General features: G+C 38.6%; 3 protein-coding genes across 8 annotated transcripts; 1 reads left to right on the plus strand and 2 right to left on the minus strand.

Moving 5' to 3' along the window:
- Window positions 1-944: 944 nt before the first annotated feature.
- Window positions 945-4,759, plus strand: LOC116200614 (rhamnogalacturonan I rhamnosyltransferase 1-like). The gene is made up of 5 exons (XM_031531445.1): window positions 945-1,241; window positions 1,580-1,814; window positions 3,576-3,808; window positions 3,882-4,039; window positions 4,534-4,759. Exons 1-5 carry the CDS (start codon window positions 945-947, stop codon window positions 4,757-4,759), a joined length of 1,149 nt encoding a protein of 382 aa, XP_031387305.1.
- Window positions 4,760-5,619: 860 nt separating this feature from the next.
- Window positions 5,620-9,125, minus strand: LOC116201622 (transcription factor BIM2). Of its 5 annotated transcripts, none has more exons than XM_031532907.1 (7): window positions 8,695-9,125; window positions 8,361-8,445; window positions 7,706-7,775; window positions 7,513-7,608; window positions 6,797-7,164; window positions 6,129-6,264; window positions 5,620-6,012 (listed from the first exon to the last, which is right to left on the minus strand). In XM_031532907.1, exons 1-6 carry the CDS (start codon window positions 8,810-8,812, stop codon window positions 6,129-6,131), a joined length of 873 nt encoding a protein of 290 aa, XP_031388767.1. In that variant the 5' UTR covers window positions 8,813-9,125; the 3' UTR covers window positions 5,620-6,012. The 5 variants fall into 5 exon arrangements, with proteins under 5 accessions (XP_031388767.1, XP_031388768.1, XP_031388765.1 ...); XM_031532908.1 differs by having other exon boundaries at window positions 6,156-6,264; window positions 6,797-7,023; window positions 8,695-9,119; XM_031532905.1 differs by having other exon boundaries at window positions 6,156-6,264; window positions 8,695-9,119.
- Window positions 9,126-11,599: 2,474 nt separating this feature from the next.
- On the minus strand, window positions 11,600-14,744 carry LOC116198931 (DNA-3-methyladenine glycosylase). Of its 2 annotated transcripts, none has more exons than XM_031529203.1 (5): window positions 14,152-14,733; window positions 13,052-13,109; window positions 12,855-12,938; window positions 12,394-12,535; window positions 11,600-12,120 (listed from the first exon to the last, which is right to left on the minus strand). In XM_031529203.1, the coding sequence occupies exons 1-5, from the start codon at window positions 14,582-14,584 to the stop codon at window positions 11,842-11,844; spliced, it is 996 nt and encodes a 331-aa protein (XP_031385063.1). In that variant the 5' UTR covers window positions 14,585-14,733; the 3' UTR covers window positions 11,600-11,841. The 2 variants fall into 2 exon arrangements, with proteins under 2 accessions (XP_031385063.1, XP_031385064.1); XM_031529204.1 differs by having other exon boundaries at window positions 11,846-12,043; window positions 14,152-14,744.
- Window positions 14,745-15,153: the final 409 nt, after the last annotated feature.

Raw genomic sequence — 15,153 nt, forward strand, 5'->3', positions numbered from 1 at the left:
GTTAAATGCAGGTATTAATATGATCAGCTGTGTCTCAATCTCCATCACAATCTCCCCTTTAATTTAACAATGACTGATTAACTTGTCAAGTTTCGTTTAATAAATTGGGCAATTCTTATGGTGTGCTCGGGGATTAATCAGCCAACCTCGTACAGAAATAATGCATGATTTACACATGAATATCCATTTGGAGACACTCACCATCTGGAATAAATGCAACGTAGGGGTTTTCTGGAACTTACTGTGTATCCTTAAATACCTTACAATGTCCCTGGATCCGAAAAACCAGAGCTGCGGCGTTTAGAGGCCTCGATCACCATAACTTGGACAGGCATAAGGCGGATGCCTCTCGTTTATCATCATAATTATATATTGAAATATTCTTGCATGAGAAAACATATACATCTATATTCATGATGGATGTATTTGTTAATAAAACATATTTGTGCTGGCTTGCTCACATTGTTCGGATGTATTTCCCGTCCGCGCTTGGAGAACATATATTCCACGTGAAGTCACTTGTTAAACTATATTATGCATGATCACCAACGTTTATAGTGGAAGGATTTCGATATTCACTATCTTTTCCAGTTATCCATAGTTCAATTTCAATTGCAGTTGCTGCAGTTATGTCCTATAATTAACCGCACGATATGGCTTCTAGGATAGAAATCTGATCCAATCAGAAGATAAGGTAACACCGTAGTAGCGACCATCCGCTGCCTGTATGGTCCCGGGGCATGCATATGCATGGATTGGATCTACTATCAAGATGATGTCCCTGCAGGGGACGAAGTTGATCTGGGAGCTGGAACAGAAGATTATATAAGTATTTGCCAGACAAGGCAGATATTCTGAAGTACGATGATAGTCGCGGAGGAATAATCAGAGTCCAGAAGCTGAGGAACCTGGTGATTGGAGTGACCAACAAGAGGAAACCGAACATGACCCGACTGGCTTGGGCTAGGCTGTTTGTGGCTGGGGCTGCAGCTGCGGTGACCATGTGGGTTTGTGCCATGAGCATAGGAACTTGGGGTGAGACAGCATCAAACCCAAGAGTGGTCAATTGGTCTTCTTCCATTTCTACATCCCCTTTACCAGCAACCAGAGGATCCGGCATACGCATCCATTCCAGTAGCCAACCCAAAGTCGCAGCAACAGCTTTGACTCTGCACGAGTATGAACGCCACGGTTTTCTGATGGTTTCAGCTAATGAAGGACTGAATCAGATGAGAGCAGGTGTAAGTAACACATACTTGATATTCATTTCCCGGTCGTGAACACGGAGGTAGAAACATTTACATAGCTTCAATTTTCTTTGTGCAGATCAGCAACATGGTAGTTATTGCCAGATATTTGAATGCCACACTAATTATCCCTCAGCGGGACAATTCCTCTTTCGGGCATGATAACAGGTATTATATTACGACTTGACATACCAAATCCTCCCTTCAGTATTTCCTGAGATAGATTACAATATCGTTGGATGGAATTTTGCCCAGCTTATTGCCCAGTCCTTTTGCCTGCTCCCTCGTATCTATATGGGCCCATCTTGACTTGTAATCTTATTTGGACACAGGTACTTCCTAGGATGCAGAAGTACAAGGTCCTGCACTTCCAGAAGACTGATACGAGGCTTGCCAACAATGGGCGTCCTGAATCGGTTCAGAAGCTGAGGTGCCAAGTGAACTACGGGGCGCTGAGATTTGCTGCTCCGATAGATGAGCTCTGGAAGAAGATTGTGGGTTTTCTGAGGCAGAAGGGACCCTTCTTGGCTCTTCACCTCAGATATGAGATGTTCATGCTTGCTTTTTGTTGATGGTTTAACACCCTGCAAGAGCATGGCCGTACAAGTGATATAATGATAAGTATCGTTCCCATAGAGACTCGAACTAAAACCTCGAAAATTCGGTTTTAGGAAGAAAAATTTTAAAGCAAGAAATAACACGATAAAAGTTCAATCAGTGGAGAAAACCTATGATTATGATTTCCCCGATACTTCACTAGACTACCCAATACTCTTTATCATTAGTTTGTCAAGAACTCATTTACTAACCTCAATTGCCATAATATTTCCTAAGTATGTTCCGAGTTGCTTAGGAAAAAAATCTAACTTAACCAACCCCCTATATTCTTACAAGAATTGTAATTAAGCTAAATTTATTATGATCTAACTTGAATTGACTACCTAAAATGTGCTAGTATATTCCTATCTTACCTGCTAATCGACTTGAATCCTCAAGACTGAATTTAGGCTATCCTATCTCAATTCTAAACCTAAAATCCCTTTTTCCAAGTTCAATTAAGTTAACCGATCAATACAATAGCTGGTCATGCTATTGCAAGCATTAAACTCAAGATAGAACAAATAAACGGAATTCTCAATGCATAAATTCAAAAGAATATCAGAAATATAGCTACATATTCGGTTCCATCATAACCCTAGAAAAATGAAGTTAGTTCTTGATCGTAGAATAAAAAGCACAAAATTCATCATAGACATGATTCTAAGATAACAATGAAAGGAAATCACGAAAAAGAACAAACTTCCACCGGGTCTTGATCGTGAAGACACTCCAAATCTCCAAGAAGTCACACCAAGAGCTTCTCCAAAACTGCTGAACGTCCCTTCTCTGTGCAGCCGCTCTAAATGTCTCTAAAAGCAGCCCCTTCTGTCCCGAAAATCTCTCACAAGCCTTAAAATATTTTTTCCTATTTTAAGTCCATAATGTCCTTAAAAACTCTAGAGATATCTCCCAAAATCCTTATATCAATTACCAATAATAAATGAAAATATCTCCCTCAAATTTCCTTCTCTAGACATGCTTGGGACCCATGAAAAATCTCAAGAGAATGAAAGCTGATCGGTTTTTTTTTCGGTTACAATAGAAGGCTCATGACCTAATATAAGGAAATTGAAAGAAAATCTAAATAAAGTGGCACGGGTAGTCCTACTAATGAGAAGCGAACCTAGAACCTCTAAATTATCAAGTGAGAGTGTTAGCCACTACACTATACCCCATTTCTCAAAGCTGATCAGTTTTGTTGATCTGAAGGGCTGCAGCCCTCGTTTTCCGCGGCTGGGGCCGTCCAACTCAGTAGTTTCTACGCGCTGAACTTCCTCGAGGCATATCTTCTTCATCCGGGCTCCGATTGACAAATCGTTTGAACTTTTGCGTTCCTAACTCGACAAACTTTCCATCCATATGAAATTTGCACCAAAATCTTGAATTTAACCTGTCCAAAAAATCGAAAACTCAGAGGCTGCAAAAGATTGTTCAATTAACTCCAATTCGAATGAAATCAAATTATTACTAATTAAAACTACTAAAACATATCAAAATTCATCTATATGAAAACTAAACTAAAAACATAATAAAACTAACCAAAACTCGATAAACTAGCCTCGATTATACCCGTAGAAAGTACCGAAAAACTCTATTTTCATAGAGTTAACACTCTCTCTGGCTGCATAGAATGTTGCACCCAGTACGAGGCTAAAGAGCTGAGAGACATGCGGTAAGCAGTTTTTTTCTTTTTTTGTTTCCCAAAGAAAATTTCGATGATTATTTAAGACGAGGCTCAAGGTCTCAATGATGATAACTATTCAATTCCATGGTGGAAAGTGAAAGAGATAGACTGGGTGAAGAAGAGGACTGCAGGACAATGCCCTCTGACCCCGGGAGAAGCTGCACTGACCCAGCCAGCAGTAGGAATCGACCGGAACACCCGAATCTACGTCGCTGCGGGAGAGATGTATGTAGGGGAGAGAAGAATGGCGAGTCTAAAAGCAGCTTTCCCCAACCTGGTGAGCAACAAAGTTCTCGAGGAAACTAAAATGAGACTTCTCGTGCTGTTGATGTAAAGTAGTGGTAATGCAGGTAAAGAAGGAGACAGGACTGGAGGCCTCATACCTCATGCCCTTTAGGAAACACTCAAACATGATGGCAGTAATAGACTACTATGTTTCATTGGAGAGTGATTTGTCTGTTCCTACTGATAGTCGGAACATGGCACAAGTTTTGCAAGGCCATAGAAGGTATGCAATCAAGCTTCCATCCTTTTCACATCGAAGACATTCTGCTGGGCGAAATACGTGCCCTGAAACAATTATTTTTCGCGAATCATATGTCTAGAAGGCTGTCAATGCGACCTATCGGCATTGAGCTAAGGGGGGGCTGGGTGATGCGCCTCTGTGGCCTTATTCTGGCATTACAGTGGTCGTTGCCTTTGTTAGGAACCGGAATCCCACAAATTGGAATGCCATTTCACAGACTACTGGGTAATTTAGTACAAAATCATATTTCCTTTCCCAAGTTAATGAACCATCAGCAGTAAGTGGGGCAGTGGCTGGCAAGGTTTAGATCAGACTCGTGACAGAGCTCCGAATATCTTTGAAAATCTAGAGATAATTTGAGCAACAAATTTGCATTCCTGAACGTTATTTACCACTTCTCAAATAGGAGAAACTCCTAAATTTATGTGGTCCTTATGATTATGAGTAACACATGCCGGATGTCTACTTCACTGCAGATTGTTAGGTTACAAGCTGACTATTCTTCTAGACAGGATGTTGTTAATCACGTTGATTGATCAGTACATGAACGGGACTCTAAATTGGGACGAATTTGCCTTGCTCGTGAAGACAGCTTATGCAGATCACATGGGTAAGCCAGCTAAGAGAATGGAGATTCCGGCGAAACCTAATGAAGAGGATTACTTCTATGCCAACCCACATGAATGCTCATCCCCAGGTTGATCCCTCAGAACGCACACTGCCCTACTATTTGGATGACGCTACTATGACTCCTCATTCTATATCAAGAAATGAATCCTCCGCTTTGCTACTGATAGCCATAAAATAGCCAACAGACATCGCGTTGGGCTCATACAATCCACACCGTACTTCTTGGGGCTTGCACATGCTCGAGACAACTTATTGGTTGCTCAAGAAGCACCAACTGATTCATGCTCTGACCCAATAGACGTCAAGCTTATATTGGCAGCGAGTATCGACAAGTTGGTCCCTTAGACAACCTGATGCGGAGGCTACCTCAGCTATATTCATGGAGAACTATGATCGAGAGAAACCGAAACTCCACGAGCCCGAGAAGAAGAAGAAACTCGAGAAGAAGAGGACTCAGCCCAAGCTCGCTCAGGAAGGCCCAAATTAGATGCAGATCTTTGTCGGTGGGGAAGTCAAAACATAATAAATAAAGTAGTTGCTGACTTATTTTGGGGTTCAGATTCGGATTTATGCGGATGCCATTATTAGTTGCAGTTGTTTTTAGTTTTCGGGGGTAAAGTTAGTGCTTTTATGCTTTCTTAGATAAGTGCACTTAGTATGAGGTTCCTTTTCCCTATCTCTATATATATTGATGTATCTGGAGCAGAATCTAGCAATGAAATATATTTGAAGCTCTCTCTATTATTTGAGTGTCCCCTGCTACGAGCTTGTGTTAAGTTCGTGTTCTTCAATCTAAACATAGATTTAGGCTAGATCAATCAATCCTCGCTGCGTTACAACCAATAGTTATTTTCAGCTCGGGCAAGACACAATCTTTCCGGTATCTACATACTATGAGAAATGAGAAAATTATATTTGAAGTGCATGAATCATATTAAACTGAACTTTCTTATGCTTCAACTTCACACTAGAGAAAAGAGGGACTTGATCAAGATCGCGACAATATGAAAGTATATGCATGGATGGTATATCTCGTTGCCCATAAACGAGAATACACAGAAGCACTGTGAAGCAATCCTCATAAAGTTGGCAGGATGAAAACTCACAAAGACACGGGCCAACTAATTTAGAGCATGTACATTGACCTGAAGCCATACAGATATACTGTAAAAATATAATTGCAAGAGAGACGGGGAGAGTATTGACCCAGAGAGTAAGTCTCAAGTCTTCTGACGCTTCTGAGCCTGACCCGAGCCTTCTTCACCATCAGCAGCATCCCTAATATCTGCCAACACAGAATTGCCAGAAATGGGACCATCTTGATCCTGAGTAGTAATTACAGAAAAATCAGAATCACATTCTCCGTTAAATATGATAAAGAAGTCAATACATCAACTAATGAAACCATGGAAGAAGGAAAAACCCATCTCTTCATCTTAACTCATACTGCAGCCATTGAGGTTCCTACCATTTGTCCTCTATTTGCGCGCTTCCCGAGATCAATCTGCACTGAGATCCTGGCTTGTGATAAGTCTAAACCAGCATTTTGCAATGCATCCGTTAGAGTATTTAGTAGGCTGCACAAAAAAAAAAATCAATCTTAGCAACGTCTTATGGATGAAAACCATTTGCCCGTCCCCAATACAACATAGATGAAACAACTTTTATCTTCTAACTTGGGGCCATCAAACGCCTCACAAGCCCATGCAACAGTCTCAACACACTCGTATCACACAATCCACTTGAATGAGATATCAAGATCCAAACCTGAGACGTGTCAGCATGACTATTCACTCCTTGCACCATTTGACCAACCCACAAGGGTTTGAATATTTTCTTTTACTATTTCAGAGAGCCCGACAGTGGTGTTGGGATATCACCATAGGAAAAACTATATCTTGGGGAAATTGCTCGGGCTCTATTAGCTCACAGAGACATGATGAAGAAAAAACAACACTAATGCATCCATATATGCCTTGATATAACTGTAATAACTATATATATTGCTATATGACGAACTGAATACAGAATATTCAGAACCAGCACCAGCCTCATCAATAGCGACAGAGTCATGAAACCATGAAAGATAGCTCTGCATAGAACTCTTACCCTTGTGAATATACACTTGAGATGTTGATCGTTCCACCTTCAATGGACAGATCTTCCGATTGGTTCAGCAAATTCTCCGTGAAAGGGCCTGCCACCGACTGTAGGTCTGAACCTGCAGGTCTCTGAAGAGGATGGTCTGCTGTGCCATCCGTTCGGACTGGAGTGGGCATGGGCTGATCAACAGATTTATTTATGACTTCTCGTCCAGCTTCAAGCTCCAGAGTATTCTGTGTGCTTGCAAGCATATTTGAAGTAATACCAACATTATTATCCTCAAACTTCCCAGGAAACATGGACACTGGAGCCGAGCCATTTTTAGCAGCATGAGGTTGACCAACGAAACTTTGAACACGCCAATGGCTGTTTCTCTATATAAGGAAGAGAGCCTACGAGGTAAGAAGACAGAGACCGAGCAAAAGCAAAAACAAAGCCCAGATGCAGCACTTCCAACTTAGGAAATTGTTTTCTCAACAGTGATGGGTCTGAGAAAATGAATGCAATTTTTGAAACTAAGACGATCTGTGACTTGGGTTAGCTCTTTCTTCTCTATCTGTTATTATTTCAGGTATAATGCAATCTTCAACTGGCATCAATCAGCCGATGAGAATCATGTTCTCTAATAGATTAATAACATATTGAGCCATTATTTAATCCAACCCTCGTAAATGCAAACTACTCATTTAGATATCCAAAAAAACCAAAGTTATGGTACCTACCCATGGCATCAACTTGGCGGGCTCCGAATTCCATCCTGGATAAGAGCCTTCATACTTCTGTACCTTTTCCTGCAAATACTTAACATAATCTATCACCTGCAAAAGAGCATTCTGTTTAGTCAATTGATACAACAGCTTGAACACCTGCAGAAGTATTATCAGAATGCTTTTTCGTGGTATGCACTCAGCTCACCTCTAATAAAAACGATGCCGTATCTCTCTTTTGTTCACTGTGAGGTATTAGATCTCTCAATATCTGAAACCTGAAAGAGAAAGGCTAGGCATTTAGTTATTCTGCAGAACAATGCAGTAGCATTCAGTCGACGAATCTAAGTTCTAAGACCCGGATAATGGACTAGGATGTACAAAACTGACTATAAATACAAGTGAAAGACTATGTTCTTAAACTACTTCTCCACAATCTATTCCCTAAGAAGGGCGCCAAAAGAATGGTATAGCTTGAGAGGATAAATAATTTTTTGAGGATTACACTACTTTACTAATACTAGATACCAGAATTCAAGAGATTTTACTACCATCCCAGGGAAATAAAGAGCAAAAGGAAACAGAAAGTGCCATTCCAAATCCTTTTCAAGTTGTCGTAAGGATAGGCAACAGTGGAGACTTCTTCCATGAAGATTTACAAGGTCACCCAAGCCGGCTTCTGAATTACCTCAGTTCCATAACGAAATTTTTAGTTCCCAAACTAGTGGGCTTGAAAGGATGGTGCAATACAAGCGAAAGTCGTTTTACTTCAACTGTAGTTTCGAAAAGTCTATAGCATAATAGTCAGATTTCAGACTGTCCATTGACAACATAGCACCAAATATTCAGCTTCTATGGCATACCTCTCATTTATCTTGCTCCTTCTACGCTGCTCCGTGACCGAATGCTTCGATCTTATAGCGTTGGCTTTGTCACTATTCTTATCTGCTTTCAGTAATGAAAAAAACTCATGAGCTGAAAATCAGCACATCATTGATCCATCAAACGATCAACATCCCAGAACATGGCACATCATAAGCTATTCACTTCACATAGCGCCCTGCTACCCATCCCAAACACACAAAAGTTCATTACCAATTGTCTACACAAATTCTACCAATAAAGAAAAACCATGTTTTCAGCTGGGATGCTCAAGAAATGGATCTACACAATATGGAAGAAATGGAAAAATGGAACCTTTGGTATTGCCAGTGGCGTTGGTATTGGAAGTGTTAGAAGAGGGGCCGTCCCTCTTCGGATTGAAATCATCCTCCTCGTACTCCTCGTACTCTTGGTTCCCTTTCCCTGATTTCATATTCCTGTCTGAGCTCGAATCAGCAACAGAGACCCCACCAAGATGTCAACCCGGAAACCTCGATCGGGTCACAGAGACAAAGCCGGGAACCAAGAACAAGAGAGAAGCTTCCGTCGAGTATTTAGTACGGTCGAGTGAGATTATCCCTTGAGATGGGCCTTTGTGTTCGGAGAGGAGGAGTGCGAATATCAGGACGGGACGGGAAATGGGTTGCAGGGGACATTAGCGTCTGATTGTCTCTGTCTCCGGTCGGAGTCGTAGGTGGGTTTTCTGGGGGAGGAGGGCGGCGAGACGAGGATTGTAAAGAAAAGTTAGGCTACGACCAGGTTCACGGGATTAACAGTGCTCCGTTGCGTGGCAGTGGCTGATTCGGTTTGTCAAGCGGCCTTCTTTTGCCCTTTGCCATTTTTTTTACTTTTCCGGCCGAAAGAATGTTTATTTGTATATTATTTTTGGGGTAAAACGTGTACAATGTTTATTTATTTTTCATTCTCTTATTAACAAATGTGAATTTTACATTTTTTTCGGTTACAAGGGAAATCCATGAGTCTAGTATATTAAAATAAAAATTCTAAATATCTAATAAAGGAACACGGGTAGTCTCACTGGATATCGAACCTGAGACCTCTTGATCACCAGATGAAAGGTGTACTACTATACTATTCTTATTCTTCATTATGTGAATTTTACATTTGACATGTGAAACAATATAAATCAACAAATTAACGGTTCCTACATACTGAGAGGAGAGTGCGTTACCAACTCTCAAGCGAAGCGAGATTGTCGGAACCACAAGTGTCACCGGTGACCTCCTACGGAGAGGGAGGTGCAGTGGCCGCGCGGGAGCCTCTACCCATCCTCCTCCCTGAGCTCCTATCTTTTTTTCTTTAATTTCATAATTATATTATTTATTTGTAAAAAATACGGTGAATAAAAAAATGAAAGAAAAGAAGAAGAAAAGTATAAAATAATGAATTTTAGGCGTTATCAAAGTCCATTTGTTAACGGGAGGCTTGGAAGGACTAATACGATGTACTATTAGGTGGGCGGAAAAATTGGTCAAGAACCAATTGATGTGTCATTTATCTTTCGGGAATAAAATCATTAACTTAGTATAATGGAAATTCATTAAGCATCCTCGTCCTTTTCTTTTCTTTTTAAAATGTTTAGATTAGACTAATGTAAGTTTCCAATGTGCATCCTCATAAAATATGAGATCTCACTTCGTCTCTCTTTCTTCTAGTTGTTAACGTGTAACCAACCAAAATTTTATTCAGAAAAATTTTTTTAAAAAAATTCATATAACAAAAATTCATAAAGTAACAACTTAAAAATCTGAAAAATATTTAATAATACAATAAAATTAGTAAAAAATTTCAAAATATTAAGAAAAATAAATATTACAGATTATTCAAAAAGATATTAAACATTTAGAATAAAAGAGGTCACAAAAGTTCATAAAGGTTTAGGAAAAATACAAGCTATATCAAAAAAATAAAATAGAAAGAACATAAAACTTAGGAAACGTAGAGAAATACGAATTAAAAGAGAACTAAATAAAATAAAATGCAATTCAAAAATTAAAATGTTTGAATGGAATTAAAATCTTCAAAAAGATAGAAAAACCTAAATATAATAAATTCTGAAAATTTTCTAAAAGTTCATAAAAAAAATAAAACTATAAAAAAATTAAAGATTATCCAAAAAATATTAAAATATTAAGTAAACTAAATTTCAAAAAGTATAAAAGAATTAAAAAGTTAATTAATTGAAATGTAATTTCTTATATTTCAATTCTTTGGTATTATTAAATTCTTTTACCTTTCTCTGAAGTTTTATTAATTTCATTTTGTAAAAATATTTTCTGATTTTAATTTTTTAAAAAAATTGAATAAATTTTTAATTTGTTACTTTGTGTACAATTGAAGAAAGGGGAAGACTGGAAAAGAAACCTTATATGTGTTTTCCATACATATTCAAGGAAAATATAAACTCTTGATTTTATTTATATATACAAGGGAAAGTTTCATTGGCTAGTTAAAAGGTCGGGAAATGGGGACAGATATAGCGACATTTCCATACTTATCTGAGCTAGTCGTATCCTGCTTATTATAATTTGATACTTAATTATCGCATTCCGTTTGCACATCGAAAGTGAACTTCGCGACCATTTGAGTTAGTATTACTCGGTCAAAAATAAATCCATGGGAAGTCCATTTAATGTATTGTTGTTAGGTGCCCTCGGTCCTTCTCTTCAACTAGACCAACTATTTTATTGCTTATATATTTACACCGTTAACCGAGTCTTCACATATGCTAAGTAGGAGGTGATGATAATGGTCTCGCAGTACCGATCTAATGTTACTTGTGTAATTTCGACGACCAAAAAAAAAAAGAAAGAAAAGAAAACTCCTTTGATAGAGACCAGTCGTGTGAAGTCCTTATGATTGTCGATGTACATGTTTGGGTTGATTGACATTTTATGGCCCAAATTCGATTACCAGTCGTGCGAGTTCCAATAGGCAACACAGGGAATGCTCGCTCATTGTCGCACACGTTTTAACTAATGCTATTGCTAAGCTCGTGATCATCATTGTTAAATAGGCGCCGTTCACTCTTGACAGGGGCTAGTTGAAGACCTTTATAGGGAAGGTGTCTAGACCATGGCAACAAAAGTCGTTGTAATTAATTTGAAATTTCCAAATTACCAAGCAAGGGTGTGTGTCTCGCTACATTACACTTTCTTAACATATGTGAGTGAATAAAATTATACAAAGAACATCTCAATTTCACCCCAAATAAAAACTTCTCATACAAATAACACAATAAAATACATTCTCAAAGACCCCAAATAAATACAGAGAAAGCTATACACAATTCGTATGTTAGCCCGTCCGATCCTTCCATTTGCCATTTGGAATGTTTTAAATAAGAAAATATTATATTTAAAAGCCTCAGTAAACCTTAAGCACAAATTTACTGATTAAGCTCTATAAATAGAAAGGGCATATATATGTACGTTAAATTAGTTAAATGTGCCTCCAAGGTCTTTCTGCAAGGGACACGCACTCGCTGTACCTATAGCAATCTACGAGATGGTCAATCGTCAGCCCAGCTGCCTGCATGAACGAGCACACAATCACCGGCCCCACCAGTCGGAACCCTCGCTTCTGCAGATCCTTACTGATCACCTCGGCTTTCGGCGTCCTGAGGGGGATGTTTCTTGGGTGCCTGTAACGGTTGATAATCGGCTTATGGTTCACATAACTCCACATATAACTGCTGAATGATCCAAACTCCCTCACAATCTGCATGCATATTAAAGTACACATGCAGCAAATAAGGATTGTCGTTAGGCTCAAGTCAATCACATGATTCACATCCATGGGCACCTCCATAAGTGTAGTAGAAGTACACTAAATGAAATAGTACCGTGCACATTTGAAACTCACTTAAAGTATTTTGTGGCTAAATTAAACAACTATTCAAACAACGGTGACGTGTTTTAACTAATAAACTAAATACATTTCGTGATATCACGCCCAAAAGGAACATATATATAATTCTGTTAAAATATTTACCTTCAATATGCACTTGGCATTGTCGACAATGCACCTCACTCTGCTCTCTGCTAGCATAATTTCTTTATCGGAGGCTATGTCTGTGATCTCCTTATCGCCCATTTTGGCCACAATATTTGGATCAAATCCAGCAAAAGCTTCCCTAATTTGCCAATAAATTTTTTGATTTTGTTATTCATCGGAAAGAAAAATAAATATAACCACAATAACAATTATATAATATGTCACTGGTATTCCAAATATATATATATATATATATATGCATACACACTAAATTGTCTTCTAGCTAATCGTTCGATTATTATAAGGAAAGGATTAAATTGTTGGAAGAAAAGATAGAAATTAACAATACAGAAAGTTTTTTGTAGTTTATTAATACCTAATTCTATCAACTATATGTTTGTTTCATATTATAATATGCGCAATGGTAGATGGTATGATAAAGGTTTTGGTTGTGTCACCTAAATAGCTCCTTTCTTTTCAAAATCTCGGTCCAGTTGTGGTCCATCAACATGCCCGACATTGCGAGTAGCTCAAATAGCTCTCTGTTTACGAATTATACATGACCAAATACAAGGAATCATATATTAGTGATGAACTCCATTTTCATTTTAAGCTGGGAATATATGCAATTCATCTTCGGGAATCAATTATGTACCGATCATCGTAAATTGGCACTCCCCAATGTTCGTCATGAAATGATACGTAAACTTTATCTGCACCAAAAAACGTTCAGTATTTAATAACATTTGAGATCTGACTATTGCAATCCTGACATGAGAAGACATTAAGCATGAAATTATATAGTATAATATGTATAGGGACTCTTGAAGTGGGTCCACGAAGATGCTATTCATACGGAATATATTGTATATTGAGCAGTAGGCGTAACTCATTGGAACAATGATGAACACTTTAATTATGATGAATTTAGTTTTATTGACATGTTACATAGTAGGTAGAAATTGACTTTTCTTTTTTCCTTGATGAATAGGTAGAAATGGACTTGATTATTATCTTATGATTGTTTGATCAACCACTCCCAAAAAAAAAAAAGAAGCAGTGTTTGGGCCCGGAGAATCTATTTAAAAATTTCCCTATAGCCTCTAGATATGTGTGTGAATGAATTATTATCTAAGTGACGGCTTAATCATAAATCCTTATTAATCATTAGTTATGCAATCATTTTCATTATTCTAAAAGCTTAACGAATATAATTATGCGGCTCCCTTTATCGAAAAGTTTATTGGAAAATATCGACGGAAGTTCTGGTATTACGTGTTTAGAGTAACTATAACCAATAATGGTAATTGATTTGGGACAAACTATAGCATCATAACCACCTTGACCAAATAAAATTCATAGGGGACGATGCTTTCGAAGGTATAAAAATGTTTAGGCTCTCTATAACGGACTGTTACATTATTTGCCTCAACTAAGTGCTGCTAGGGTTGATCAAATTTCATCACACATACGTGTATGGGCAATGTGATATGAAAATGTTGACTCTATTATATAACTTGACCGAATGTTTGAGAATCTCTGGTTATCAAGATGCTCACACCTCTAATTTCACCACATTACGAAATAATAAAGAACCAATAGAACCGAAAGTTTATCGTAGAAAAAAATGTATTTTCAAGATGTGTTTGTTTTACGGTGTATATATATCCTTTTTTCTGTACCGTGAGAGTGTCATATTATTAACACGGATAGACGATTAAACCGAGACGAGTATCATGGCCGAGATGTTCATACCGCTGCTCTTGGTAATCCAGTAGCATCTCCTGGGCTCTCCATCGTCGCTGCCCGAGCTTGGACTAACACACTGTCCTTGATGATGATGGACCGTGCCATTTCTCTGAACATTCAAACCCGGCAAGGCTTCCTTCCTCTCGAGGGCCGGTCGTGGAGAGATCAGCCTGAGGGCCAAGGAGATCTTATGATCCAGCGGTGAGATACTTGAGTGGTCCGTAGCGGTTGAGTCGTTCGAGTTCTGAGACAGCGACAAAGAGAGCGAAGAGAACGAGAGGGATGAGCTGCTTCGCCGGAGCCCAATCGGGTATATCTTCTTGAGGTGCTTGGACAAATTAAAGCTGTGGTCGGTCTTGGTATCTGCTGCTGTGTCTGGGCTTCTGGGCTTCTCCAGAATGTTTCTCCTCAAGTTAGAGGATGCTTTAGATATGTGCATGTTGCCCCGTGAGAAGAAGAAGAAGGAGGAGGGAGGTGTGATAAATTAAGGCAAAGAGAGCTTATGGGATGGAAATTAATGGAGGGTAGATGTAAAGGTGGCATCAGAGGGACAGAGTTTATAAAGGTATTGAGTTCTTTGAATTGAGAAGGAGAGGCTTCCAAGAAAGATTATTGCGCCGGCTTTTTAATTTTTTCTATAGGATGTTAAGACGTGTATTCTCAGTTTATTGGGTGAAATTAATTCTTGTTCGAACATTTATTTAGTTAGGTCACAAGATACTCCTATTGGATCTCGTACTCCTTATGCAAAAGAAAATTTGTTCAAAATATTGTTTGTCAACTGCACCATATTTGATTTTGAACAGCTTTTGTTTTTCTCGGTTGGGGAAGTGTGCTCTTTCAAAGTGTTTCCATACATGCACCTTTTTCTTTTCCTTTTTTTTTTTATTTTTTTATTTTGTTCTTTTTTCCTTATGTTTGGGGTCGTTGTTATGGATATTCTGATTTTTCTTTTCACCAAATTAATTCCTTCGCATCGATCCAAGCAGGTTTTATTCGCATTACGCC

This window comes from Punica granatum, chromosome 3, assembly GCF_007655135.1.
Source record: "Punica granatum isolate Tunisia-2019 chromosome 3, ASM765513v2, whole genome shotgun sequence".
Taxonomy (NCBI): domain Eukaryota; kingdom Viridiplantae; phylum Streptophyta; class Magnoliopsida; order Myrtales; family Lythraceae; genus Punica; species Punica granatum.

Bases quoted from the DNA above. Each gene is read 5' to 3' on its own strand.
- LOC116200614 (XM_031531445.1), top strand. From the start codon at position 945: ATGACCCGACTGGCTTGGGCTAGGCTGTTTGTGGCTGGGGCTGCAGCT. The intron at 1,242-1,579 runs GTAAGTAACACA...ATTTGGACACAG, and splicing joins TGAATCAGATGAGAGCAGGT to GTACTTCCTAGGATGCAGAA. The intron at 1,815-3,575 runs GTTGATGGTTTA...TGATTATTTAAG, and splicing joins GATGTTCATGCTTGCTTTTT to ACGAGGCTCAAGGTCTCAAT.
- LOC116201622 (XM_031532905.1), bottom strand. From the start codon at position 8,812: ATGAAATCAGGGAAAGGGAACCAAGAGTACGAGGAGTACGAGGAGGAT. The intron at 8,446-8,694 runs GTTCCATTTTTC...CATTACTGAAAG, and splicing joins CGCCACTGGCAATACCAAAG to CAGATAAGAATAGTGACAAA. The intron at 7,165-7,512 runs GTAGGTACCATA...TTCCTTATATAG, and splicing joins CCGCCAAGTTGATGCCATGG to AGAAACAGCCATTGGCGTGT.
- LOC116198931 (XM_031529203.1), bottom strand. From the start codon at position 14,584: ATGCACATATCTAAAGCATCCTCTAACTTGAGGAGAAACATTCTGGAG. The intron at 12,536-12,854 runs GTGACACAACCA...TTGGCAAATTAG, and splicing joins AAAAGAAAGGAGCTATTTAG to GGAAGCTTTTGCTGGATTTG. The intron at 12,121-12,393 runs GTAAATATTTTA...ATATGCATGCAG, and splicing joins ATGCCAAGTGCATATTGAAG to ATTGTGAGGGAGTTTGGATC.